Here is a 26,197-nt window from a genome sequence, read left to right as displayed (position 1 = left end):
CCCCTCCCCCCCCCCCGCCCCCGCCGCGCGTGGTCCGCGCCGCCCCCACAACCCCCCGCGCGCCGCGCGGCGTCTCCCTTTGCCTGGTGGAGGCCGAGCGGAGCGGAGCCGCCTGCGGCCTGCCCGGGCCCAGCGCTGCCGGTGAGTGCAGCCCGTTCCCCTCGCCCCTGCTCCTCCCTTCCACCGGCCGGGCTCCCCGCTCTTTGAGCTCCTTTCACACATCCCCCTCCCCGTGGGCCTCGGGAATGGGAGTTTTGGGGGGTCTCTAAGGTCCCCTCATAGCCCTGGGAGGGGGGGGAGTGGGAGCCCCTCATGATCTGTGGGGTTTTTTTTTTCCTGCTCAGGGGTTGTGGGGGCTCCTCACGATCCGGGGGGGTCCCTTTTTCCTCTCACGGTCTCCAGGAAGGAGGTTATGATCGCTTTTCTGTTAGCTGTGGGGTGCTTTCCCGCTCATAGGCGAGGGGAAGGGGGTTTTGGGGCGGGAAGAGGGGAGTTGTGGGGGACCCTCATATGTGGGAGTCTTTTCCCCCATTAGAGTCTCAGAAGGGAGGTTGCGGGGTTCCCCCATCACCTTTGTGGTCCCTTTCTCTTTCCAGCCTCGGGAATGGGGGTGGTCCCCCCCCCTAATTATCTGTGGAGCTTCTTCCTTCTCCCCCTCCAAGTTCTGAGGGAGAAGGCTTAGGGTGCCCTTGGTCTTTGGGATTACTTTTCCCCACTCAAAGTCCCAGGCAATAGCGGGGTGGCACACTCCCTGTGCCCCCCCACAACCTCTTAGGTCCCTTTTCTCTTAACTGGTGTGGGAAGGGGGTTGTGGGAGCCCCCTCCCATTCCCTGTGGGGTCTTTTTTTCCCTCACACACCTAAAAAGGAGGATGCGGAGGGCCCCTCGTTATCTGGGAGGTCCTTTTTCTCCTTCCAGGCTTAGGGAAGGAGGGTTGTAGAGTCTTTATCTGTCTTGTGGTGTCTTTTCCCCTTCGCAGGCTCTAGGTAGGTGGTTGCAAGGGCACTCCGTTATGGGTGTAAGGGCTGGGTGGGCTGATGCTGGAGGTCTCCCTAAACCCTTCCACCTTTTGGGAGGGGGGCAGGTTCCCTCTCTTTGGGGTGCTGATTGTGGGGATACCCCTGCTACTTGGAGCCTCACCTTTTCAAGTCTGGGGGGATCAATGCTATTCTTGCCCTGGTAGGGAAGGGGTTTAGGGGACCCCCTGTCCCCAGCAGCTCCAAGTGCCTTGGGGGCTTGCTCTTCTCCCCATTCCCCAACTTGGCAAGGGTTTCTTGTCGAGTCACCTGCTGCAAAGGGAAACTCGAGCTGCTGCCCTGTCCTGGCACAGAGCAGCTGGCAGCTCTCTGTAACTGAAGCAGCAGCCTGATCCAGCTTGTGGCCCAGCACCCTTAGCTGCCTCTCCAAACTTAGTTTGGAGCTGGGAGCCCTGTCATGTCAGGCCTTGCCGTCGTCCTGCCCTTGCTCTGTGGGTGGACCTGGGCTCTCCTCATCTTGCTTCTCCCTCTCCGTGTCCTGGTGTTCCCAACTCCTCCATAACCTTGGTGGTGCCTCTGGCAGCCTGTCCTGCTCTTTCTGCTTTTCGTTTTTGTTTCAACAACAGCTCACTCGGGAGGGATCCATTTCAAAATTATATCTGGGGAATGAGCAGAGCCGGGGAGGAGTGGTTGTGCGGAGGCTGCCAGTGTGCTCTCTGGGGGTTTGTGAAGGATTACAGCGGTAGCTAAAGTTGCTGAGGCTGCTTTGGCCTGTCATTCCTCCCCTGCTCCCCTCGTGGTGTTCACCGAAATCAATATGGATTTGTTCTTTCATGTCTAGATCATTGATGTTTTGGAATTGATTGTAATCTGATGTTCACAATCCTGTCGTGCTCAGTATGGAGGAGAAAATAACTTTGCTTGGCTGTATAGTTGTAATTCTTTCCTCTCCTTTTCTAGGTGTGCCCTCTTTCTCCCTGACCTTGCAGGTATGCTTTTTTTCTCTTAACTGAAGCTGTGTTTTCAACTACTTTGCTTTTTCTTGTGAAGGTGACTGCTTTCCTGTCTTTCCCTACTGCTGATTTGCCATGTCCTTGATTATCTCTTCATTAGCAGTCGGCAGCATTGTTGCTTGGAGTGAAGAGTCACGTTTTTAGGTGATCGAGGTTGGGAGTCATTGTCATTTCCCTGGCTAAAGGTTAGTGTGAAGCTTTGTATTATAGCAAAGGTGATGGAGGTGGTCCCGCTCCTGACTCTTGCGTCCTGCTGCTTTGAGCTGCCAGCTCTGCTGCTCATGAGTTGGGGGACAGCCAATGTAGGGAGTTAAACCAGCAGAAGAGCAATACTACACAAGTGTTAATATTTTCTTTTGCTTTAGCTGCCTGTATTGACTCAGTGCCAGCACCAGTGTTGAGGAGGGGGTGGATTTGCTCCTTTCAGCTGCAAGAGGCCATCAGACCCTCTGGTGTGAAATCAGTCATAGTTCTTTTAATTCTGAATCATGAAAAAGAAAAAGCAGGAAGCAGGGCAGGCTTGATGCCTTTCCTTTGCTGTAGAGCAGGTAGGTACGGTGCAGCTGTGTCTTAACTGGTGCCTAAATTCCTAGCTGAATGGGCTCTCGCTTTTGTGCAGGACTGCAGCAGTAACAGTTTTGGGAAGAGGAGAAGTGTTTCCCTAGGAAGGTTTGGGCAGTGCAGATGTCTTGAGTGTGGCGTAGCCCAGATGCTGGTCTGAGGCTGTAGAAAGGAACAGCCTGGTGCCTGTGGACCTTCTTGCTCCTCTCTCTGCTCTGTCTGTGACATCAAATGAGCCCTTTCTGGGTTTTCTGACATATATTTTTCTGGCTGCTGCTGGGATGAGTGTTCAGCAGCTTCTGGTGGGGAGGGTGGTGTGACATGCGATAGGACAGGAGCACTAAATACATAATCATGTTAGCTTGGTCAAAATCAGTTGTGCCAGGGCATGTAAACAAATATGCAGATGGAGGATCATGATGGAATCTCCTGTAGTGAGAACCTGTCAACGTTGGGCTGGGGGAAGAGCGCCTGGTGTTGGCTTGATTGCTGCTTGGACCTGCAGAAATCAGGACTTTCCTGCCTAGCCTTTGGGGCTGTGTCCATGAGGTGGTTTGGGGGTCAAACCACAGCAACCTGTCCCATGTCTCCATCATCCCGTGTCCCCCGGTGCCACCTGATGCCCATTTTTTGACGTCTTTTCTGAAGAAGGGAGTTGGTTGAACTGTGACTGTAATCCTGCCCTCTTGGTTATGGCTTGCAGAAAGTAGCTGTCGCATCCCTCCAGAAATCAGTGACGGATGAGATCTGCTCTCACGCATCTGAAGAGACTTTTCAAGGCTATCAGGAATATTTTAAGCCACATTAAACTTAAATTATTTCTGGGAGTGCTGCTTTCAAATCACCGTGCTGCCTGACTTCTGTGCCTTGCTGGGAGCTGACAGGTCAGCCTGGCACACAGCTGAGATTGAAATTGCAGTTCAGTTCCAGTGCAAGAAATTGTGCAGGGCCTGATGGAATTTAGGTCTCTGGGAGGCTGTGACAAACATATTTGTAACCTGACTCCCCTCAAAACCCCATGTTTATTTTATAGGCCTCTCAATTCAGGAGAAATGCAACTTTCTCATGGACAGAAAAGAAAGAGTGGCTTTCATTAAACCAATAAACAGAGTTGACTTAACTTTCTTTTTTTGGCTGTAGCCTTAGGGTAATGTATTGTGCGCTTTTGTTTTACTGACTTTTTAAAAAAGTAGACAGACTTAAGGGGATAATGCAGCCAAATAGCTGAACTCCAAAGCTTATTTTGGGTTTACAGAACAACAATGGAGACCTTTTCATTGCCTATTTTTAACTTTTATGCATTTCCCTGCAGTGCTGGAAGTACAGCACGGATTTGTTCTGGCTTGAAATACCCAGGACGTGGTGACAAAACAACAGCAAGCTCAAAGCTCTGATTAAAAATTCTTCTTTCATGTTTTTGTAAGCCCTTTTTAATGGGCCATGGGAGGCCTAAACATTGACCTGTGATTTTTTTTGTTACTCAGGAGTATTTGACTATTTGGCGTCGATAAATACTAATAATAGCATTTGCCTTTCTGGTAGCTTTATGCGTTGTAAAATATCTGATAGATTGTCTGCAGTGTCACTGGAAAAACAAAATTGTCCTGGGTACACAGGAGCTGGTCTCTGCTGCGTGTAGTAAGAGCCCTCCTTACATTTTTCTAGTCCACTCACAGATTTGTGTTTCTTAAAACACTTTTTATAAAGTTTGCTGTCTCTGTCTCAAACAATTTCTTTTCGTGCTAAAAAAATGCTAGTTAAAAGAAAAACTGCTTCACTTCTGAAAAATGTACTAGGCAGCGGATGAGTGTGGTTTCAGGAGTGGTTTGAGGGAGAGACCTTCTGAGTGTAGCTGTGTTCACGTCACCTTGCTTCACTTTAAGCACAGACTGATGGGTCTCTAATTCAGCTCTAGTTTCTGTTCTCTGATTTTTGCCAGCGGAAAGGGGTCATGAAACTATAGCATGTTCTTTTAATTATAAAACTTTTCTGTTTGAGGAGGTGAAGTGAGCAGTTGAGAATACCAGGTGGAAAGCATTGAAACAACTGCACAGGCTGTGGTTTGGTGCGGTGGTAACTCTTAGTTGCTTCAGACCAGACTGCGAGCAGCATGGCGTACGGTGCAGGCTCTTAAGAAGTCCAAGTCAGTTTAAATTTCTTCCAAAACCTTTGAAGAGGTAGGTTTGTCCCTCCAGACTTTGTCAGATCAGGTATACTCCCTTCAATCATTGTACTGTTCTTTGACAGACTTGGCTGAAGTAGAATTGTGAGCTCCTATCTTGTCTGGACTAAATTTATATGCTGGGAGAACTGGTAGTGCTCTGGTCTCGTATAAAGGGCTCATCTCTCTCATCAGGCTGTCTGTACCAGCTCAGGCGATGGTTTGTGTAATTAAAATCCTTGTATATGCTTTTTCCCAGGTTCCTCTGGGAAAATTTATGAGCAGAGAAGTGACTTTTTTTTTTTTTTCAGTTTTTGCTTGTGTTTGTAGATGTTACTTCATTGAAAATCTGGTCTTTAGCATAACTAAACCTAAGGTTTGGCCCCTCATGGAAACAAATAGGTGCTGCAAGTATCTTGGACTTGGTTTTGGAAAATGATATTGCCACTTGTTGTGGTAAATTCCCTTTATGAAGATTTTCCCTGGTAATAATCTTTGTAAAAACAACACTTGAATGCCTGTGAGCCAGATTTGATGGGGAACATTTGTGGTCACTTTGGCTTTGGGGTTTGTGTTATTTCCTTGCAGGAATAACCTTTTTGTGTGTAATGTGGAATTGGTGACATGAGAAGCTGTGTCTCATCAGGCTTCATAGGTGTAGCCTCATAGGTACAGATCTGTGTAAGTCTTAAATTCTACTGCAAGCTTTCACATGTCGTATTGATGCTTTTCCTGAAAAATTAGTAGGCTGAGCATTGGTGCTAGTTTTTTATTTCTATCTCGTTCATAGAATGTTGTACAGATCGCTAACTTCGGTAGAAATAACTACAATCATGTTGAATTCATTATTTGACATTATAATTGTTACATTTTCAGAATTCTTTAAAGTATTTGCTATTGGTGATTAGTTACCTGAAACTGGGGGACCTGAGCTTCACTTTTACACCACCTGACAGTGTTGATGTGGCAGGTTGGGAGCCTCTCTGGCTGGTTCCCTGTCGTGATGGGTAGATCCTTTTGGATATGTATATCTTTATGGCTTGTTATTTAAAATTAAAAGTAACTGAGTGTCTGTGGGGTTGGTTCATGAAGATAATGTAGTTCTGGAGAGTAAACTAGCTGTAAGTTGAATTGAATGTATTATATATGGGGGGAGTTAACTGTATGATAATACATTTGGCTTTTGTCATTCTTTGTCCTTGCTGACTAGCTGCTGCATCTCTAGAACTTGAAACTTTCTCTAACTTTATCTTTTCTCTTAATGCTATCATAGGAGCTAAAAAAGTAAGTACTCTCTAGTTGTGTGGTTTTTGCACTTTCTACTTTCTGGAAGTTCAGGGGAATATAGGCTCTGATCTGATACTTCTTTCTGGACAGATTATTGCACAGTTATCTGATTTCTGCTGGAAAGAAGTGTACCTTTATAGGCTCTTTTATTAAATTCAGCTGTGTCTCATTTTGATTCAAGACAGTTCTTTGATTTGAGAGAACTCCCTAATAATTGGAGTCCTCAATAATGCACCTCACCCTTGAGATGAGCGTCCTGGGGGCTGCAACTCCAGTGCTTGATGCTGTTTGCTTAAGGACTTGAGCAAAATCACCTATAATTAAAAAACCAAACAAACCCCAAATTTTAGTTTTGTTTTTGTGAAATAGTCATGCCCTTTCTATATGAAATGTTAATGGCTGTAATGCAAATTAAATATTTAAAGGTGTGACAGTTTGAGCTGTATTGAGTCACATTCGGGTTTCTTGTTACACCCATGAGAGATTCTTCCTGAAATAGTTTAAGTTGTAACCTCTGAGTATAACAATATCTGCATTGGGTTAATGAATTATTCTCAATAAAGGATCTCCTTGAAGGCTGTAGACTATGATTTTTCCTTGGGATAACTCAAATGAATGTGAATGTAGAGCCAAGCAGAGCATATCGGGCAAATGCAGAAATCTGGTGTTCTCTTTAGGAGTCCTTATAGACCTAAGTAACCTAAAAATTCAAACCTATTGTCCTACCCATGCAGTTTCAGTTATGCATTTTGCTTTCCACACGGATTTTGTGCTGGCAGGTTACTGCACTAGATCCGGACGGCTGCTATTGTAGAACGTGTGCACTGCAAAGCAGGGCCTTTGTGCACAACACTTTTACTTTGCATCATTTCATCCTTTTCCAGTCTGCCAATTGACTGAAGTCCAGGCATTGCTCTAGCAGACGTTGCCTCCTCTTGATGTTACCCTCCAAGAATCCCGTTTAAATCGACATCTCCTCTAAAGATGATTTTTTTAAGGGATATGCTTTTGCTACTTAAGAATATAAAAAAATCTACAATTATTTGTCCAGCAGCTGAAATGATCAGGAGTATGAGGCTGCCTTGATGATTTTTTTTCTTTACCGCAGGAACGTATCCTTGTACCTCAAAATAACTTGTGCAGGCACTTTAGCGGCACTGGCATGGCTTCAGTCTGCATGACATCTGTGATGTCATTTTTCACTGCTCGATGATAATGCCGTGGAAGCTGTAGTAACAGCTTATCCTGAGGAGCAAACCCAAGTTACTGCTTGCTTGTAGCATTGCTCCTACCTTGCAATGTGTGTGCTTCCAGCTGGGCTGTTTTTGATGTTGATGGTAACAAGTAGATTAATGTTTATTCAAAGCACTGGTTTGTTGCTAGCTGTCTGTAGTAAGAAGTGTTTTATTGCTCCATAGCTGGTGTAAAATGCAAGAGAAGACCATAAAGTAAAATGAAGACTTCAAAATAAGTTTCAGTTTAGGGGGGTTTTAAATGCTTTTTTAGCTGTATCACAGTGTTTTCAGCAGCTGGTGGAGGAGCAGTTTTACAACTCCAGTAAGAAAAAGCAAGATCTACTTTTGCTTTTCCTGGTAATTTTTATAATGGAAATACAGTATGACATTGCTTTAATATTTTAAACTATATAAATTTCAATTGAAAGTTTAAAAAGGCAAAAGTGTTTACTTGTAATAATAGTTTATTGGTTTAACTGGTCTGTCAAGCCCCGGACTTGAGGCTTGTAAAATCTTCCAGGAACAGTTGGAACTGCAAGCCATTGACTGAAGTCTGGAGGATATTTCAGCTGTATGTGACTTTCATTTGGCAACCTGTCACAGATAAATTTGTAGCTATAAAACTTGCAGCTCTCGGTAGCTAGAGAGAGAGCTGGCTTACAGGTACTTAATTTTGGACTTTTTTTTTTTTAACTCTAGGGATCTGACCATGTAGTGTTTGGCAGAGAGGTAGTTACCTACTCATTAGATATTTGAGCAGTACAGTAAATTCTGTACGTGGAAAGGTATTTCCTATACCACTTCCAATAATCTACACATACTAGGAGCTGCTTGATTTTTTTTTTCTGCTTGATTTTTTTTTCTGTAGTAAAGTATGACTAGGGCAGGAAAGCACAAAGTAGATGCAATATTTTTCATTTCAACAGAAGATTTTTTTGGTAAGTTAAATTAATCATGAGATCTCTAGCTCTTGATCAATTTTAATTTGCCAGCAGCTGGGGTTTTAAACCAAAACTGAGTCATAGTTTTTCTGTCAGCTCCCTCTGCTGGCTTTCTAGTAGCAAAACACATGTAAGTGTAAAGATACTCAAGAATTGGGACATCTTTTTTTAGCCTGTCTTCCTAAATCTGTGCCTAGTTGGGAATACCTAACAAGTAATTAAGGGCTAATCTACTAACTTGGAAAAATATCTTCTACATTACCAGGGATTTGAACAAAACTTTGTTGTTTTTTTCCTGCCAGTTGTCTTCAAAAGTGAAGTGCTTTCAGCCAGTGCCTTTATTTTTAAATAGTAGTGTGCAGAATACTTGTCAGAACAACAGAAGTGTTTTAGTAGGAAAGTTATTTTGACACCAGAAACTGGACGTTTTTAGGCAGTTTAATTTCTTGGAATTAAAATTTGTAATAAAGGGAGAATCGAACTAAATGCTTAGGCTCTTTGCCATGAATAATGGCATGATAGCTTGTGACACTCTTGTATTACTTAAGAAATTACTAAAGTCTGATGCATGCCCTTGCTTTATTTAGTTTTGCTGCAACTACATTGTTATGCTTATCTTTTAATGCTGCCACTCTTTGGAAGATGAGGACAAGGAAGCCTCCCTGCCCAGTAGAAAAAGTGTGGGTAGACAAGCACAAATATGATGAAGCAGAGAGACTGCATTATGAAAGAGAAGCGATGCTAGCTGCTGCGGCCCCGGAGGAGTGCCAGGAGGTAGAGGCTGTAAATGGAGTCTGCAATGATGACTCTGTTGAAAGTGAGTTCAAGGGAGACCTGAAGAGAGCAAGGAATGGAAAGAAACAAAGGAAACGGAAGCGTTCTCCAAAACCCAAAAATGTGACCTCCAAGTTAGACTCTATTCTGACTGGTTTGTTAGCTGACCACGTGTGGTTTGACAAGCCTTTGTACGATCACGCCGAGAACGTGTACAGGAAAAAAATAGTGGATTGTCAGAGCCAGGAGGCACCTGAGGCTGCAGTAACTGCTGAGCAGTCCCCCTTAGTGGCCAGGTCAAAAGCTGTCCAAGATGTTCCGAAGCCAAGGATGCTTTCAGCAGCCCTGCCCTGCTTCCATGGTAGTCTGTCTGCGTGTCACCATGTTGTTCAGGATGTCTGGGTCAACAAGTTTGACTTTGATAAGGCTGAGGAGGTGTTTGTTGAAAAATCTCAATTCTTTGTTCCTCCAAATGTCCTAACCATCCCATCTGCGTGGTCAAACGCTGGCAACGTTGGGCTGAGAACACCGGATGAGGGCTATGCTACAGCCCTGCCTACTCCTGCTACACCAAGCTTAGCTCCAGAGACCGTTGCTGATTCTGCTGCTTCCTTCGCTACCAGTTTGCCTGGCTCTGTACACCAGACGGTAAATGGTAAGCCACAGATTTCAAGCTTGCAGGCTCTCATGTCAGAGGTGTGGTTAGAGAAACCCCTCTATGATGATGCTGAGAAGAGCTTCTACGAGAACATGTTTGATGGTCATCCATCGGGCAAAGTCAGGCAGCAGCAACGCGGCTGCCCCGAAGCATTGAAGAACCACCATGAGGACAGGAAGAACCACAGTGTTGGAAAGCAAACGGGCGTCAAACAAGTGGAGATCGCCACCGACTCTCTGCTTCCTAGTGATGCTGAGCAACCTCCACCTACCCGCTTTTTTCTGCATGAGGACAGCGAAACTGTGTGGCTTAATAAGCCGACATATGACAGTGCTGAGTCACGATACTATGCAGCCGAGGCTCTGAAAATGTCAAGAACAGGAGAGAGTACGGGGATGCAGGAATCCGCAGTAGTAAAACCCTCCCAACCAGCTGCTTACGCTTCAAGCGTACCTGCGCCAGAAACGAAGTAGGAGAAGTTTATTCTGGGGTAACACTCACACATGCAAAACTGCCGGGTCAGGATTGAGCTGAAAGAATTTGCATGTGTAGAAGACGGGCGTCCTTTGTGTCTGCAGGACCGAGCGTGCATGCCACTGTAGGGAGATGCTGCTCCTGAGCCAGGGAGCCTGTTTGTGGGCAGGGGAACTGGGGGAAACTCAGGGAACCCCCTTCTCCTGATGAATACTGGTTGCTAAAGGTAGTATTTGTGTGGTGCCAGAGGTTAAGCATTTAAAGTCAGGGCTGGTAAGTGAGCTAAGGTTTGACCCCATCTTTACATGGGGGGAACCTGAGGCCATACCCCTTTCCGTATTCCTATTACGTACAAAAAGTCATAAAAGTGAGATGTTGGAGAGAGTAATCACGTGGTTTAAACAGGCCTTCTGAGGCGGCAGAAAATGCAGTGTTTCGTCTTTGAATTTGCGAAGTTAAAATGGTGGCTGTTTGCTGTGTATTTCTGTTAAAATGCCACAAACTCCTTCAGAGAAGCAGTTATCCCCAATTCTCCCGCAGAGCATGTAGGCTAGTCGTTGAGCTCCGTGTGAGAGGTGACCACATTTGAGCATCACTACTGGTATCCAGCTTGAAGAAGGCTTGGGGATGACAGTGAAATACAATTTAGGGCATCAGTCTGGTGGGAGCACGTGCTGTATTTGTTTCGTTGAGGAAGGAGGTTGTTAGACTATTCAGTCTGGAAGCTGCTGTTAATTTTGGGACAGGGCTAGCTGGATTGCAGTTCATTTGTTGTGCATGTATGTAGCTGGGCAGGAAGATTTAATTCTCAAATTGTAGATGACCTTCATAGTTTAACATGCAGTTATAAAACAGCTTACAGCCAGAAACATTTAAAGACTTCCTTTTAAAGTCCTGAATGAGGTGCAGTGTGATACCGTGCTTTCTGTGTTAAATACGTGCTTTTATGTGTGGCTGGCTGAACCCTGAAGTCTGCTGCACGGATGGCTGTAATGCCCTGGGAGCCTGTCTGAAGGCCAGTGCTTAGATGTTACTTTGCAGTGCTAGGATACAGACTGATGCTCTTGGAGAAAAGGCTCTTGGAGCATCAGTCCTTACTTCTGATCCTTGAGTTTGTTAGGATTTGTTGTAAAGGTTCTAAGATCCTTACATCAAGTGATATAGGGGGTTACAGACAAGCTTTAGAGCACACATGCCTTTCACCCTGTTCTATTTGGGATAATTTTCTCTTTAGTTGGACAGAACTAGATATTCGGTCATGCCTTTCTCCTTTCCGCAGGGAAGTCCATGTGCCATTGTAAAATATGTGGCATAAGTTTTTCTCTAACTGGGAATCTCTATTAATAATACTGGTTGGCAGCTCAAGCAGGGTCTTGGAGATTTGAGTGCTGGGAATGGCTTCGGTGTACAGGACCTGTATGGTAAGGTGGCCTCTGGTCTCTTCTGAATGTGTAGGTGAGAAGGGTGCTTGTTTTATAAAAAAGGCTTCTGTGGAAGTGTTTTACTGGAGAGCTTGCGGGGTTTTGAGCTGATAAGGAAAGGGTTTGCGGGTTGCTATTATTTGCTCTCTCTGTGTTGCGTGGTGGAACCCAGTAATGCTGTGGTTTTGTTGTGATGCTCTATCTCTGCTCTCACCACCTCCTCAAACTGATGTTGGCTCTGTAGCTGTCCTCTGGCTTGAAATAAGGGCACAGCCTCTTCTACTGTTGCAAGGGCTGCATCATTTGCCTTCAAGTTAAGAAATTAAACAACCTTTGGAAGCTGCTGCACTGAAGAAAAATAACACCATTTCGCAGCAGTGTTAGGATGTTTTATGCTGTTCCTCCATGTAGTGACAAGCGTCTGTCCCTTGCAAGTGTTGCATTGCTGATGATTTTAATTTCTAAACAGTTGCAGCAGCTTCCAAAAGGGCATGTGTGCAGTTACCTGTGGTGCTGTTGTAAACTGTGTGTGTATCTGGATTCCTGGAGGCCGGTTGCTGTCGGTGTCAGGCGGTGTGCTGTGCTGGGCTGTTCCTTACCTGGAGGATTCGGTGGTGCACCTAGTGAAGCATGGCGTGACCAGGTAGAGACATGTACTGCCCTAAGACAGGCAACAGTTGCTGTCAAACGCAGTTGAGTTGTGTTCAGGGAAGGCTGAAATGCGTTTAAATTTGTGAGCTGTAGTGTCAGGAGTTGCCTGTCACATACAGAGTGCTCCCTCATTGGCACGCTGTAGTGTGGCACGTGCTGCTTGAAGCTGCGTGTTCTTCGGTCTTTTTGGTTTCACCATGGCCAGGCATCCTAAGAATTAAAAGCATTATTCCCTTTCTGATTTTCGTACACAAGACGTCTTTCTTAGCAGCAGATTCTCATGTGTCTACCATGATCTAGAAAATCCTGCTCTGAAAGCTGTTTTGTGGAAAAAGGTACAGATCAGCTGATTTATTCTGTCCCCACTTGGTGTTCTGTCACTAAATGCAGGTCAGGCCAGGCAGACAGGTGGGTGATTAGACTGCCCTGCTTTCTTAATAGGATCCTGTTTACTTAAAGCTTTCCACTGGCGGGGAAATGGCCAAGCAGAGACCTGCAGGCACAGCTCTATGGGGGAAGAAAACGCTCTTCTGACAAGCTCACTGCAAGCTGCTAACCTTAAGTACTTTTAGGAACTAATTTTGTTTTTTTTTGTTTCCTTTCTGCAGAAAAATGGCAGTCGACTACTTTTTGCATGAGAAGATCTGGTTTGAGAAATACAAGTATGACGATGCTGAGAGAAGATACTATGAACAGATGAACGGGCCAGTTAGCAGCTCTTCACACCAGCAGGTAGGTAATCCTTGTTGTCTGATGGGGTTTAATAGAGTGCTGGAGCTTTAAGAGCTAGTACAGAGCAGGCGAAAGGACATGATCCACCTGTATGTGCACTTTTGTATTATTTCCACTCTTGATGCTGCTTTTTCTAAGTGTGACAGTCTTCTCTGGAGCTCTCTAAGCCTCCCCCTGGTTATAACCCCTTTTGTCTTTTGAAAGACCATCTTCTGTGGCCTGTGAAGAATTTCTCCCAGTGTACCAGGAGATCAGATGCCCTTGCAACAACAGGCAGATGAGTTACAGGTTGCAGCAGCTACTCTTAATCTTTTCAGGCTGCTATGGCAGGGCACGGGTGCTAGCTGTGATCTGATGGGTGCACAGCTTGAGCTGTAAGCCCCGAGAGCTGTGGTTCTGTTGACTGGGCTGGGCGGTATGCTGGGCAAAGAATTGACCTGTCCCCTTCAGCAAGGGAAAAGGCGGTTTTGCTGCCATTTTGTAGCAACTAAGCTTTCCTTGGCAAGGGATATAATGGGTATATAAGGTATGATGTTTGAAGAGAGGCACCATGGCTGCAAAAAACACAGAATTATGTTCCTTTCTTTGTACCCCCTGAAATATTCAGTGTGCTCCTACAGAAGACTGCATCACAGTGCTGGTGAGTTGGGGGAAGCATTGTACTGCTGCAGCACAGCTGAGCTGAAGTAGTTCAAGCTTAAATATTAGCCTGAAATTATTACTGTTTAAAGGTACAGAGCTATCGTAACCTCTTCCTGCTATGTAAAGAGCTGTTAACTGCTTATGCATTTGGTTGATTATGTAGAAAGCTGCTTACAGTTCTAAATGGCTGTCTTGCAAGTTTTAAGGGGAAGCTTTTTGCTTAAGGAATAGCTTCTAGGCACACTGTCGATTCCCACTGCCCATGCTAGTATAGAGGTGGCACAGCACCTAGGACACCTGCATAAAAATTAGAAGCTATAGATAAGCGCTTGAAGTAGATGTTAAAGTGCGAACCTCTGCAGTGCTCTTAGAAGAACAGTTAGACTATTTCATCCCACGTAAGGAGCTTCCAGTGAAGAAGTTCTGCCTTTGAGAGGTGGTGGGAAGGCTCTGGGGGAGATTCTGCAACAGTCTATCAACCACTTCTCTGCTGAGGAAAACGATCCATGCTCCTTAAAACCTTCCTGCAACCTGGAAGTTGTATCCATCTGAATGTGTCCAGGCTATTGCTCTTCTATGGTCTATTTGACATGGAGTTTTGGGCTTGTGGGTGGTTTCATGTCTCAGATCTTGGAGGGGGTTGCAGTCTGGAAGAGGCAAGGAGTGAGTGGATCATGGAAACTGAATTTGTGCCCTGCGAAGGGAATCTTCAAATCCAGGCTAAGGCATGGCAGCAGGAGCATGGGGGAAAAAAACACTTTTACTGCCATACTCTGGGTCATACCTCTCTGGATAGAAGACTTCAGTTAGGGCTGTCACTTCTTGCCTGAATACAATGACAGGTAATACTACAAATAAAGGGCTGCCTAACGATAGATCTCTAAGGAGTACTGAAGCGACTCCAAGCCTCTGCCTGGCTGGCAGCTGTCCAAACCGTTCAGGGTAACAATAGAGAATTTAAAAGCTCTTGACTGGATGATCTTCTGGACACGTGGCCTGATGTGACCAGGGATTGCAGTCGGTGCTGCTTGATTTAGAACCAATCCTTCTTGCAGCTAATTTTGCAGTACTTGCTGAATCATTGGAAGGAACCTTCCCCGACTATCACCCCCCCCCCTTTTTTTTTTCTAACTTCCCTGACCAGTTTCCAATGTTTCCTATTTTTTTTAAAAAAAATCTTGGTTCTTTCTGCACTGTTTGCAGGAGAACGGAGCCAGCACGATCCTACGCGACATTGCCAGAGCCAGGGAGAATATCCAGAAATCGCTGGCCGGAGTGAGTACCCAAGCTCTCTCACCAGCTGGCTACCCGCAACCATTTTTAGCTGTGGTGCATCTCACAGACTCCGTTGTGACCACTTCATAGATTGTGTGGCTTCTTATTTTTAAGTTAGAGGAGAAGACTAAGGTGTGCAGCGCTGTGTACTACCAGCATAGCTCCATCCAATCAAGAGCACCATTACTACTAGAGTGCATGCTGCTTACCTGCTTGCTAGCCTGCAGTGCTTTTTAAAACTAACCGGATTTGCATTAAAATTCTTCAACTGTGCATTTCTTTTTTCTCCTGGTGGAATGTTCCAACAAGTCTTATCTAACAAGTTAGGAGTCACTGTTAAAATAACCTTGCTGGATAGCAAAGCACCGAGCTGCCAGCGGGAGTATGTATGTCTCTCTTGGGGTACGCTGAGCTGCCACCTTCTCTTTCCTGTTTTGCTTTCAGTTAGGGTATGTGCAAAAAAATGCTATCTTCCATCTGCTGCACCTAGGGAATTCAGCTTGGCTACTAGCTCTATGTCTGGACCATCCTGTAGAAGTTCAGTAACATCCTTTCTGGAGGTGTTTTTGTGCTGATATGTACAGACAGCACTGTTAAAACTCTTTAACTTTTAAAGAGGAAGCTGAGATCTTAAATCAATGAGCAGACTGGTTTCATGGGTGAAGAAAATTCACAAAATACACCCTCGATTTCTTACCTCTGGAGTGGGACTGCTACACACCTGCACATATCTTCCATCTGAGGGTATCCATCCTTTATCTATATTGATTTGGCCTCATAACTCCCTCTTGGGGTATTTGACAACCTCAGTTTCTAGCTAGATCAGTACAATAACAGGGAATCGAGCCTTTCTCAAGGGGAATATTTCATATTCCTCCTTAACATTAGCAGAAAGGAGCCATACATGTAGGGTGAATGTGAAGAAGTTAGGCTAATTGCTTTCCCCATGGTGGTCTCACTGTGCCTGTTGAACTCGACTATACAAAAGCAGCTTCTGCCACCAGCTGCTCATGTGAGTGATCCAAGATTCTCAGTACTGCACTGGAAATGTGGAAGTGGATGCAGGAAGAATGGGGCAAATTTGACAAAAGAATGGTGGGAAAGGATTAAATTTGCTTTGGTTAGATTCAGTAGCCCTGAATACAGCATGGGAATCAATGGAAAGTTGGAACATCTTAGTAATATTAAAAACAAACCAAAACATGTTGAGGAAGAAAATACTTGGAAGTTTTCTAATGCTAGTTATTTCAGCCAACAGCATAGAGAATATTTCCCTGAACTGGCTCATTTAAGTTCTGATCTGAAATAATGTGTTTGGGCTTTCAGTAGATACTATCAGCCCCTGTTGAAGACTTTTAGTTTGGACTTCAGTAAGGCAAATATGCGAGGAAATGAGCCCCCATCCCAGACGGTTGGAGAACTTTTTGCACAGTGTTAAATAAATGCCTTTGGAAAGACCTTTTCAAACTGGGCAAGGTCTAGCATCAGCTGCTTCCTCCAAGACCTGCCTCCTTCAGGATCAGAGGCTGGATGTGGTGAGCAGGGACAGGAAACCTAAATAAAAATCACCCGGCAGTGCTGCTGGTTTGCCCTGAAGGCATATTCTCATTTTGCAGAATTGTCTGTGGTTTGCCAAAGATGAGGAGTTTCTTGCCCTGGCCTGTGACTCCTGTTAGCTTCTTTGTGTGAGAAGCATGTAAGTTTGGATTGTCCAGGTCCTGTCATGGGGAAGATTGGGAGAACTGGCAAAGCACCAGACCAAAGCCAGAACAGAAATTTGAGAATATGAAGTCCTTTGCACCCCTGTGGCACTTGTTGGGATTAGTGCTGAATACAATTCATCTGCTGGATTTTCTTTTCTTGCTGTGAAGAAATCTTGGCGGGCTTGAGGATTTAAGGGCAGGACTTAGCCATAGGGCCTCAAAACTGGAATCTGGGGCATCACAAAAAGTGGATTGGGACTCTTCATTGAAGGCTTGAAGGAAAAGCATTGTGTTACTGCGTGACTCTGTTAGGGGGAGCATTGTGCACCCTAATCTGCGTTGCGGTCAGGGGCACTCCATAATTTATCTAACCTAGAGCTGCCACTTTGCTCCCAAAATACGCAGTGGCTTAGACAAGCAGAGCACATGGCAACAGTGACCTCCTCCTCCTTTCTGTTTTGTAATCCCGTTTAACTGATCGTGCCTTAGCCCGGCTTGTATGATATCCCAGAGAGCTCACCTTTCCAGTTTTTCCACACATTGCTACATCTCTGCCCTGGAACCTGATGTGGTGAACCATGGTCAGATCTTCTGCATTCGTGTGTGGGTTAGAAAGACTTGAGCTGCTGAGAAACAAGTCTGAAACTTCAGCTTTTGTAGCTTCATTTCTGAAGGATCATCATTAGTCTTGGACAGCCATGGCATAAAGCAGGCTTGACTTTAGAACATGCTTAAACTTTGTTTTTATGTTTCAGAAAGCCAAATTTGTACTGTCTGATCTACAGAATAATAGTGAAGCATGTTTTTACAGTCAGGATTTAGCCTTTCCTTCAGCAGTCTAAAGGGGGAGCAAGTGAAGAGTTGGCTCTTATAAGATGGGAAGATGGAAGATCAGTGTCTCTCTTCTGCTGTGAAATTCAGCCAAGGCTGATTTCAGATCTGCTTCAGCTGGATAGTGGTGTTCTGAAATGTGTGAATGAGCATTAGAAGGGTAGAGGCAGTGGTTTGTACCTCCCAAAGGGGAGGGTACAAAGCTCTGATGCTGGAAACATTTGTTTGCACATACCTTTCATCCCGCTTTGCATGGTCATCTCTGCTTTAAACAATCTCTCCAGTTGACATCTGCCTGATCGCTAATGCTTTCCTAGATGTAAAGTTGTTAACATGTGCAGTACTGCAGCTGGTGGCATTGAGACCACAGGTGGTAAGAGATCTTACAGCTGGGGACCTGAGATGTGGAAATGATTGACTTGCCTGAGATCATAGCAAGTCCAACAGAGTGGGTGATTGAACTCTCACTTCCTACACCCTCCCTGGGGGCTGTAACGAAAGGGATGTCGTTGGGTAGGCGGCTGGTGTGGGAGTCTGAAGCTCTGTTATTCCCTTCTCTACCCAAGCTCCCTCTTACAAAGCCTCTGTATTTGTGCGTTTCCTGCGTGTGGGTTTCAAAGAAGAAAAGCTCCCAGAAAACCTCTGATCTTGCTAAAGTGTTTGGAGGCCACATTCAGAAACACATCTGTTCAGGGAACGGTCACACCTTCTGTAGGAAACCAGCCAGCATCCATCCTGCTGGTCTTAGGCAGCGGAAAGTCTCTTCTAGTTCTTCAGCATCATTTCCCCACAGTTCAGTTTTGTGTATCTGACCATGGCTAAACGTTCCATGTTCCCAGAGCTCAGGTAGACCGACCTGAAGGGAAGGGTGTTGTATCTCTGCATGTGTGAAATAAGTTTATTTTTAGGATGAAGCTGTGAGTGCTTTGTGAGCTCTAGACTGGAAAACCTACACATCAGATCTGTAACAGCGCTTGTAAAATCTGCGTGCTGTTCTTTGTAACTGGTTAACTCAAATTAAGGGAAAATGGTTGATAACTCCAGATACTTCCTGTAGTAAGGGAAGTGCCAGCTTTCCAGCTGTGTCCGTTAGTTAGGCCTGATATACCAAGGGAAGAGTTCTTAGCTGTAGTTTTCCAGACAGATTTCTTTCAGCTGATATGTAAAAATGTAACCTTGGCCAACTTTTTCTTCATTAGTCAGTGTTCTCGTCTCTGATTTTTTTTTTTTTAAGGTATGTTTTAGAGAGTCAAACTATAGAGAGGGCCAGATGTTGAAAGTGCTTTGGGGCTGAGGCTAGATTCTATTTTCTACCCTTCGTAAGCAAGAAGTCCCAGGGGTTTAATTTGCTTAGATGATTAACTTTATATGCAGTCCTTGGTATGGTTCCAGGCTTGCTGAGTGCTTCTGCTATGCAAAATACTTTGAATAGGTTGCAGCACAGGTCAGTGTATCACTAATGTGGGTTCAGCACAAAAACTGTGGCTTAAGCTTAGAAAAAACCAAAGGTTTTAAGAGCTCCATCTGTGAGACAATGTGCAGGAAGTGACTAAACTGATGCTCTGGAACTCCCCACCTTTGGAATTTTGAATTACTGTCCTTGATAAAATTCACAAACACTGTGTCAAGCTTCCTCTTGGCATTGTTGAGACAGAAGAGGAGACGGTGCTTGGCTGTGCAGAGGAAAAAAACACACTGTAGGTAGTGTGCAGCTTAGGTTGGTGACCACATCTCTAAAACCTTGAAAAATCCTTACCTTGGAGGAAAGCCCACAGTCTCATAAAGGCAACTTTTCCACAATTTCTGAAAGAGTGGCTTGACCACCTGCCAGAATTGGGAACTTGGTTCAGCATTGTGCCTCTTATACTGTGCTTTACACAGGTTACAGGTTCCCAAAGGATGGCTGGCCTGGTTTGTGAAGACCTTTAATCTCTTGTTTGCTTGAGCTTGGGGCAGGCAACCCCTCTCTTCTTGCCAGCAAGAGATGGCTGTGCTCAGGCTCACCCTGCCCTGGTGTTGCCCAGGACTAACAAGTAATGTCTGAATTGCACAGGGTGTTGATTTAAATGCTATGTGCCATGTCTGAGCACTGTGAGCCCCTGCCTTGTTGTAAACCTTCCTTTTAAACAGGTGTGAAAAACACAGCATGGAGGAGCAAGTGAATCTGGGTTTAGGATTAGCTTAGCACATGTAATATGCTGAATCTGTTTGGCCAGGTGCACAACGCTGGACTATGCACATGAATTTTGTGGGTGTTTAACCTGTAGATGCATCCAGGTTGTTAATTAATCTTGCCATTTCTGCAGAGACCTCATTAGCAACTTGCAGCTGAGAAATCCTGGAGGTGAGATGACTCTCCACGGAGCCACCCAGATATCTGTGCTGCAGCTCCTTGAGTGCCTGTGCTACCTGTATTACAGTGTACTGATGGGCAGGCGCATACTTAAACGCCTCACTGAGGATGCTGACTCTCCTCTGGGCTTCATTATCTGTATTTGCAACCTTAATGTCGTCTCACCTGCAGGCTCAATATAAGCTGGCAAAGGAAGGGTGCAAAGGGAAGGAATTTGTGCATTGTAGAGCTCTGCCTTGCTCTGTGCAATTCCCTGGGTACTACACAAAGCTTTACAAACAGCACTTGACAGCAATATACAGCTAGATTTGTATCCTGGTATTTTCTACTACTCAAAAGGTCTGTTGAAATAACAAAATGTCATTTTTCCATGCTCTTCCATGTTGAGAACAGCTTCATGCAGAGCAGAGTATTTCAAAGTCCTCTCACCTTGCTCTTGCAAGCCATAGCTACAGCCTTTTTGGGGAAAATGACTGTGATTTTCTCAAACTCTTCCCCTAAATGACACAACCACACAAGGCTGGCAGGTTCTTCTTGAGCTGGAGGCCTCCTGCCAAGCTGTAGATGTTTTTCGTGTGGGACTACAGGGAGGAGTAGTGCTGACCTATTCTGTGTGCAAGTCCAGGATGGCAGCTGGTGAGCATGGAGGTAGATGGTACTGCCTCAGTTTAGATTTCTCATCTTTGAGGGGTTATTACTAACAGGGAGGAGAAATGTGGAGGCACAGCTGGCTTCTGTGGCAAATGCTTCCACTAAACCTGAGAGCCAGGGTTTAAAAGCAGGCTGTTCTGCAGCACTGAATAGGCATAACCATCTTGCAGTGTCTTGAATGTCCGTGGTCATGTGCAGGGTAGCCAGTTGTTAGGGCAAACGCAGAGCCTGCTGAAACACTTCAGCATTTGGCTTGAAAATGTGACTAGGGCTTCAAACTGCCAAATACCTGTGGTGCTTGCTGCTTAGCTGAATCAGCAGGCTGCTTTTGGAAGAAAAACCAGCTGTGCATGTCTTTGCAGGTGACGCAGCTCCTGTGTTTGATCTTGAGTCAAAGCAAGAAGCGCTTTTTCAAGGAGCAGGGATGGATGTGACTATTGCCAGAATTCACTTTTTCACTGAATTAACTTAGACCTTGGCCCTGATGATGTAACTAGAACAGGAGGAGGTCAGGCAATGGGTTCATCGGAGCTTTAATTTTTGTCCTTGGTGCATAAGGCTAAGGGCTAGCCTGGTGCGATTAGCCCATTGTGGCTAGCAGCCTCTGTTCTTGGTGGTGCATGTGAGGATGGAAGCTCATGCAGGGGTCTCATCAAGTTGTTAGTGCAGATGGGTGGTGTGTTGCTTTACTCCTCTCTAGGAGAGATGCATTAGGGGTAATCGAGGACTTACTAAGAGTCTTATTAGCTTCACATGTGTTTCTGCATCTGTCAGGTATTAGATTTTATCTAATGACAGGAGAACCAGCTGAGACTGTGGTGTGTGCCACAGTAATGCATGCACCTGCTTCACCTCTGATTTTACAGATGGGGAGATGACTGAGACCATGCTCTAGACATCTCAGTCTAGTTCTGCCACCCAGCTGCGTGACCTTTCTGCTGGCACTGAGATGTTTAACAAGAAGATGGCAGAGTTCATGGATAAATGTTTCTGTGCAGGCTTTGTTCAGTGTGTAGTTGGTGTGAGGCTGTATCTCGTTGCTTGACGATTTGTCCTGCATGTGGATCTGCTTCCTGCACTTGAACTGCCTCTTCCAGCATGAGTGAAATCCTTTTCTATCTTCCATTTTGAACCAAACGTCCCCCAAACCTTTTGCCCTTTGCAGCCGAAGGCAGTTCGTAGTAAAGAAGCTCCTTCTGCCCGTCACAAGAGGCAGTCAGGCCGCTCAACTGTAAGTCACCTGCGCACGGATGGATCTGGTTGTGTGATTTGAGAGGACGTTGTAGGGCAAGGACGGCCCTGCCTCAGAGAGATGGATTAAGTTCTCCTTCCTTATGATGAGAAGCATTTGTCCTTTGGCATGTGCTTGTAGCTCACCCTATGTCATAGGATCTTCTGCCAGGGCATTTAGGTCTCCCAGCTTGGTGTCAGGGGACTGCAGATCTTCACTCGCGTTCCTGAGCCTGCATCTACCGCAAAGGCTGCGTCGGAGACTGAGTTCATGGTGCTTTTGACCTCTGGCCCCTGCCCCTTTTTGGGTGGGCGGAGAAGGGTCTCTTTGACCTTCCTGCTAGGAGCAGCTCACACAGTTCCATGTGTCTCCCAGGGCTGGGCATCCTGAGACCTGCTTTCTATGTGCTCCATATTCCTCTCTGTTCATCTTAACCCCCGTATTCCCCGCTCTTCATCTTAAGTGACTGCTGAGACCTCAGACTCATGTCAACTGCAGCCGAGAACCATGTTATAATTATATGCAGGGTGCACTTTAGAGAGTATAAATTACTTCCTCTATTGTTGTATTCAATTATAAATGACACAAAGCAAAGCACGAAGGCCTGTTACTTTCTTTCCCTTTGCTGATTTGAATTTATAGATAAGGGCCTCCTTAAAAATAATGAAAGCTCTTTTTTTTTGCTGTTAAATACTTTTGAAGCTGGATCAGTATAATTGCTCCCTCAGGATGTGTTAAAGTAGGTTTAAGTTGTTTTGAGAGGAATTAAAGGCTGGGCTGGGGAAGGTGGGAGTATAGAAATGCCGGGATCTCTTTCCAGCTTTCACAGTGACTCGCTGTGTGATGTTAGGCGAGTCACTTCTGTGCTCTGTGCCTCAATTTTTTCTGTAAGACAAGACCAGCTGCCCCATTTAAGGGGTTTAGTGTGAAACTTTCAAAACTTTTAGTGTGTTTAGTGGCAGTCTGTGATCTGAGACTGAAAAGAATGACTTTATCCTTTGCTCATCAGTGCCCACTGAAATTTCTTCAGACATGTTCCATGCTTCATTCTATAAGGCTAGTATATTCTTTTTATAAAGCCTTTAGAGAAAATGTCCTTGTTCTTAGATTAGCTCTCAAACTTTCTTCTTCCCTGAAGGCATGACTTTGCTTTGCTTCACTGAACCACTGAGTTTGGGACTAGGTTGACAGATTTGATTCATCTCGGTTTTCCTTGTTGCAGAGTGCAAGCACAACCTCTTCTGGGCCTGCTGGTGACCAAAATGAACTCCTTTCCAGAATTTCTCACCTGGAGGTAGAAAATCAAAACCTTCGCAGTGGTAAGTAGGAGAATCTTGTGGCATGAAAGCAAAACTGGATGGGGTCCTGCTTCTGTGGGGTGTATCCCTTACAGACTTTGTCTGTCGCCAGGTGAGCACATGCCAGTGTCTTGATCAGAGCTTTGCAGGCTTCCCTCTGACCGGGGCAACTGGTGGTTTTAAAGCTCACTTTGAGCAGAAGCAAATTTGTCCTGACTTGAGACCTGATGCAGGGCCTACAAGATAAGGTTCTTTCCCCCTCCCCTCCTCTCCTCGCAGTTGTTGCAGACCTTCAGATGGCCATCTTCAAGTTGGAAAGCCGCCTGAATGCTCTGGAAAAGTCATCTACCTCCCACCAGCCCTCACCAGTTCCTCCAACCCAGGTGAGCCTTGACAAAGCGCTGTTCTTGAATGCTTCACAGTCACAAAGTGCCAAGCTACTTCGGAGGTCTCCTGGCTGTCTATTGAGGATGGAGAGATGCTCATAGTTAAGATGAGTTTGCAGCTTTTCCAGCAGTTTTGGCAGCTGCCTCATCATCTTTCCTGGATAGTACATGTAGAGAGGAGTGTTCTGCCCTAAGACCAGCAAAGAAGCTACGTTAGAGATTTCAGCTAGGGAGAACTGGTGGAGATCTATGCAAGTTGGAGTTAATATGTACTTGATTAGCATTTAGCCCATGGTGCTGTGAGTTTCTTGGCACATATCAAATAAAATGCCACTTTGTTACAATAGATAAGCAGAATTGGTGACACTTTTTTAACAAATGTCCCGTATAAGAATGTATTCAGTTTAAGAGAAAGCTCTGTGGGAGCTGAACGCCTGACACAGATTTGATTCTTCTCATAGCTTGGAAGACGTGTTACCGGTGGTGCTGGTGGTCTCTGCAGAAAGCCTACAGAATGCATAGGCCCCTCTTCATGCTAGGGAAAGACACTTGGTTGCATTCCCAACTGCTGTCCCACTCAGACTCTTATGGTATAGATATCCTGAGCCCTTAGGAGAAGGATCAGCTCTTGGGTACGTGGTGTTTTTTGCTCTAGGAATCAAGTATGGCCATGCTGGGCCAGTTCAAAGGTTCACCTGGTCAAATGTCCTATTTTGATGGTCAATAGCTGATTCGTCAGACAAATCACATGGTGTGAGCCATGTTCACTGTTGTGAGCAATGTAGACTTTTGTTCCTGAGCTTCTCTTGAGTGCTGCTCTGATTCAACTTCAGGTTAATCTTCTCCCCTTTTTCCTTTATGCAAACTTGAATGCATGTCACCCCAATGAAGAAAGTTGAACCATTCAGTGTTCCCTCCAAGAAAGTGGAGCTCCCATCTGCTTCACCGGCAAAGAAAGTCGAGCCAGCTGCTGCAGAAGAAGATGACGATGATGACATTGACCTTTTTGGTAGTGATGATGAAGAGGAAGACCAAGAGGCTGCCAAAGTCCGGGAGGAGAGACTGCGTCAGTACGCAGAGAAGAAGGCCAAGAAACCGGGTCTTATTGCCAAGTCTTCTATCCTTCTGGATGTGAAGCCAGTGAGTAACTGAAGTGGGGGAGCTCCCGACTGAGGCTGTATGTCTTGTGCTGCAGGAGGTTGTAAATCATCTCACTTGCACATCTGGGTCGACTGGTGAAGAAGATAGGACCTGCAGATTTCCAAACAAGGGATCTAGCGAGGTGGGATGTTGCAGGTGGGATGTTGCAGCTGGGATGTGTAGCCTTTGTGCTGCTGCCCTGCTCCTTGCACCGTGGCAAGTGCAGGCTGTCATCTGAGGTTCCCCTGACCAGGACTAGCCCTTTTCTTTGAAGAAAGGACAGATAATAAATGTCCTGAAGATGGGAATAAACCTGTCTTTGTCAAATTGTCATGGTAGAACAAAAACTCTGGGCTGGGTAGTGCTCAGAGAGGTGCCCTTGGTAACAATCACTTTAAAGTGAGCACTCTAAAGCGGTTGTGTTGCTGCAGGAAGAATCCCCCTTGTGTGTGCAGTGCCTATAGGTAGAATCGAAACAACATGCTATGCGGCATTGCTGCAAAGTCAGATTTAGCTTGGCTGACCCATCAGCTAATTCTGATGAGAATAGTAGCCAAGAAAGGGCAGCCTTGGGTCAGCTGAAAGGTACTGAGAAGGAGTAGCGTTGAATTTTAAGTCACTGGGTACCTCTTGGGGCTAATGGTGATCTCTAGAAAAACACTTAAAGTTCATACTTCACGCTTTTGCAGTGGGATGATGAGACTGACATGGCAAAGATGGAGGAGTGCGTCCGGTCTATCCACATGGATGGGTTGGTGTGGGGAGCCTCCAAGCTGGTCCCAGTAGGCTATGGCATTAAGAAGCTCCAAATCCAGTGTGTAGTGGAAGATGACAAAGTTGGGACAGACATCCTGGAGGAGGAGATCACCAAGTTTGAAGACTACGTAAGTCTTGCGGCGAGCTGCGTAATGCTGGGTGGTGCTTTACCTGCAGGGTCATTTGTAACTAATGTTCATTTGCAGATTTTGGCAAACTTGGATTTTTAAAAGAAAACTGCATGGAATTGATGGTGTTTGCCTGCTGAGACACTTGAATATTTAATTTTTTTAAATTTTTTTTTAAGGCTGGCTGATGCAGATACCTTGCAGACATTTTTAGAGCCATTTTGCAAGCTCTTGCTGCTCATCCAGCTCCCACTGACTGTTACTTTGGGGAACCCCTGCTTTTACACTGCTCTGGGCAGCACCAGAGCAGACACGCAGTGTTTCACCTTGGTGGCTGGGGCTGGAGATGTCTCCATCCCCATCCTTCCTCCTTCCATGGAAATGGTAGCAGGAGCTCCAGCCCTGTGCCAGGTGATATGCAGGCTCAGTAATGCTCCCAGTCTCGCTGTTGGGAGAGCAGCAGGCCAGATAACCTGCTTTTATTGTTGTTCTTTGCCTACTCTTTTGCTTATATTTAGGGTAAGTCAGGAACTTTAATGTTGCTAGAAACTCTTAGTATCATGTTCTTCATAGGCTGGACCGTCTAAAGATTTGTGCCTTAACTAGCACAGCACAATGTCCTGTTGTGAGGAACATTAAATATGTCCTTAAAGGTCACCTTACCACAGCCAGGGAGCTGGCCTAAGAGACCTGGGCCATGCTTGATCTGTTTGAGTATCGCTAGTGCGTGCTGTTAAGAAATCGCCAATGCGAGTGCTTTCTTCATGGTGAATATGTCTGAAAACACCTTGGTGACCTTTAGCTGCTGCTTTTGTTCTCTTTCAGGTGCAGAGCGTTGACATTGCTGCTTTCAACAAGATCTAGAAGCAAAACTGTATCCCCTCTGAAACTGTTAACTAATAAAGATCAAGACTGAGA

The 26,197-nt window shown here is 45.4% G+C and overlaps 1 protein-coding gene across 9 annotated transcripts; it reads left to right on the top strand.

Moving 5' to 3' along the window:
- EEF1D (eukaryotic translation elongation factor 1 delta) lies at positions 1-26,197 on the top strand. Of its 9 annotated transcripts, XM_075024091.1 has the most exons (11): positions 19-141; positions 1,938-1,966; positions 12,762-12,885; positions 13,493-13,525; positions 14,731-14,802; positions 21,506-21,571; positions 22,794-22,890; positions 23,149-23,252; positions 24,147-24,395; positions 25,085-25,279; positions 26,105-26,197. In XM_075024091.1, exons 3-11 carry the CDS (start codon positions 12,766-12,768, stop codon positions 26,141-26,143), a joined length of 975 nt encoding a protein of 324 aa, XP_074880192.1. In that variant the 5' UTR covers positions 19-141; positions 1,938-1,966; positions 12,762-12,765; the 3' UTR covers positions 26,144-26,197. The 9 variants fall into 9 exon arrangements, with proteins under 9 accessions (XP_074880193.1, XP_074880196.1, XP_074880199.1 ...); XM_075024092.1 differs by lacking the exon at positions 1,938-1,966 and having other exon boundaries at positions 1-141; XM_075024094.1 differs by lacking the exon at positions 13,493-13,525.

Source organism: Buteo buteo, chromosome 3, assembly GCF_964188355.1.
Source record: "Buteo buteo chromosome 3, bButBut1.hap1.1, whole genome shotgun sequence".
Classification (NCBI taxonomy): domain Eukaryota; kingdom Metazoa; phylum Chordata; class Aves; order Accipitriformes; family Accipitridae; genus Buteo; species Buteo buteo.
Note: the sequence above shows the minus strand (reverse complement) of the source record. Positions and strands in the feature narration are given on the sequence as shown.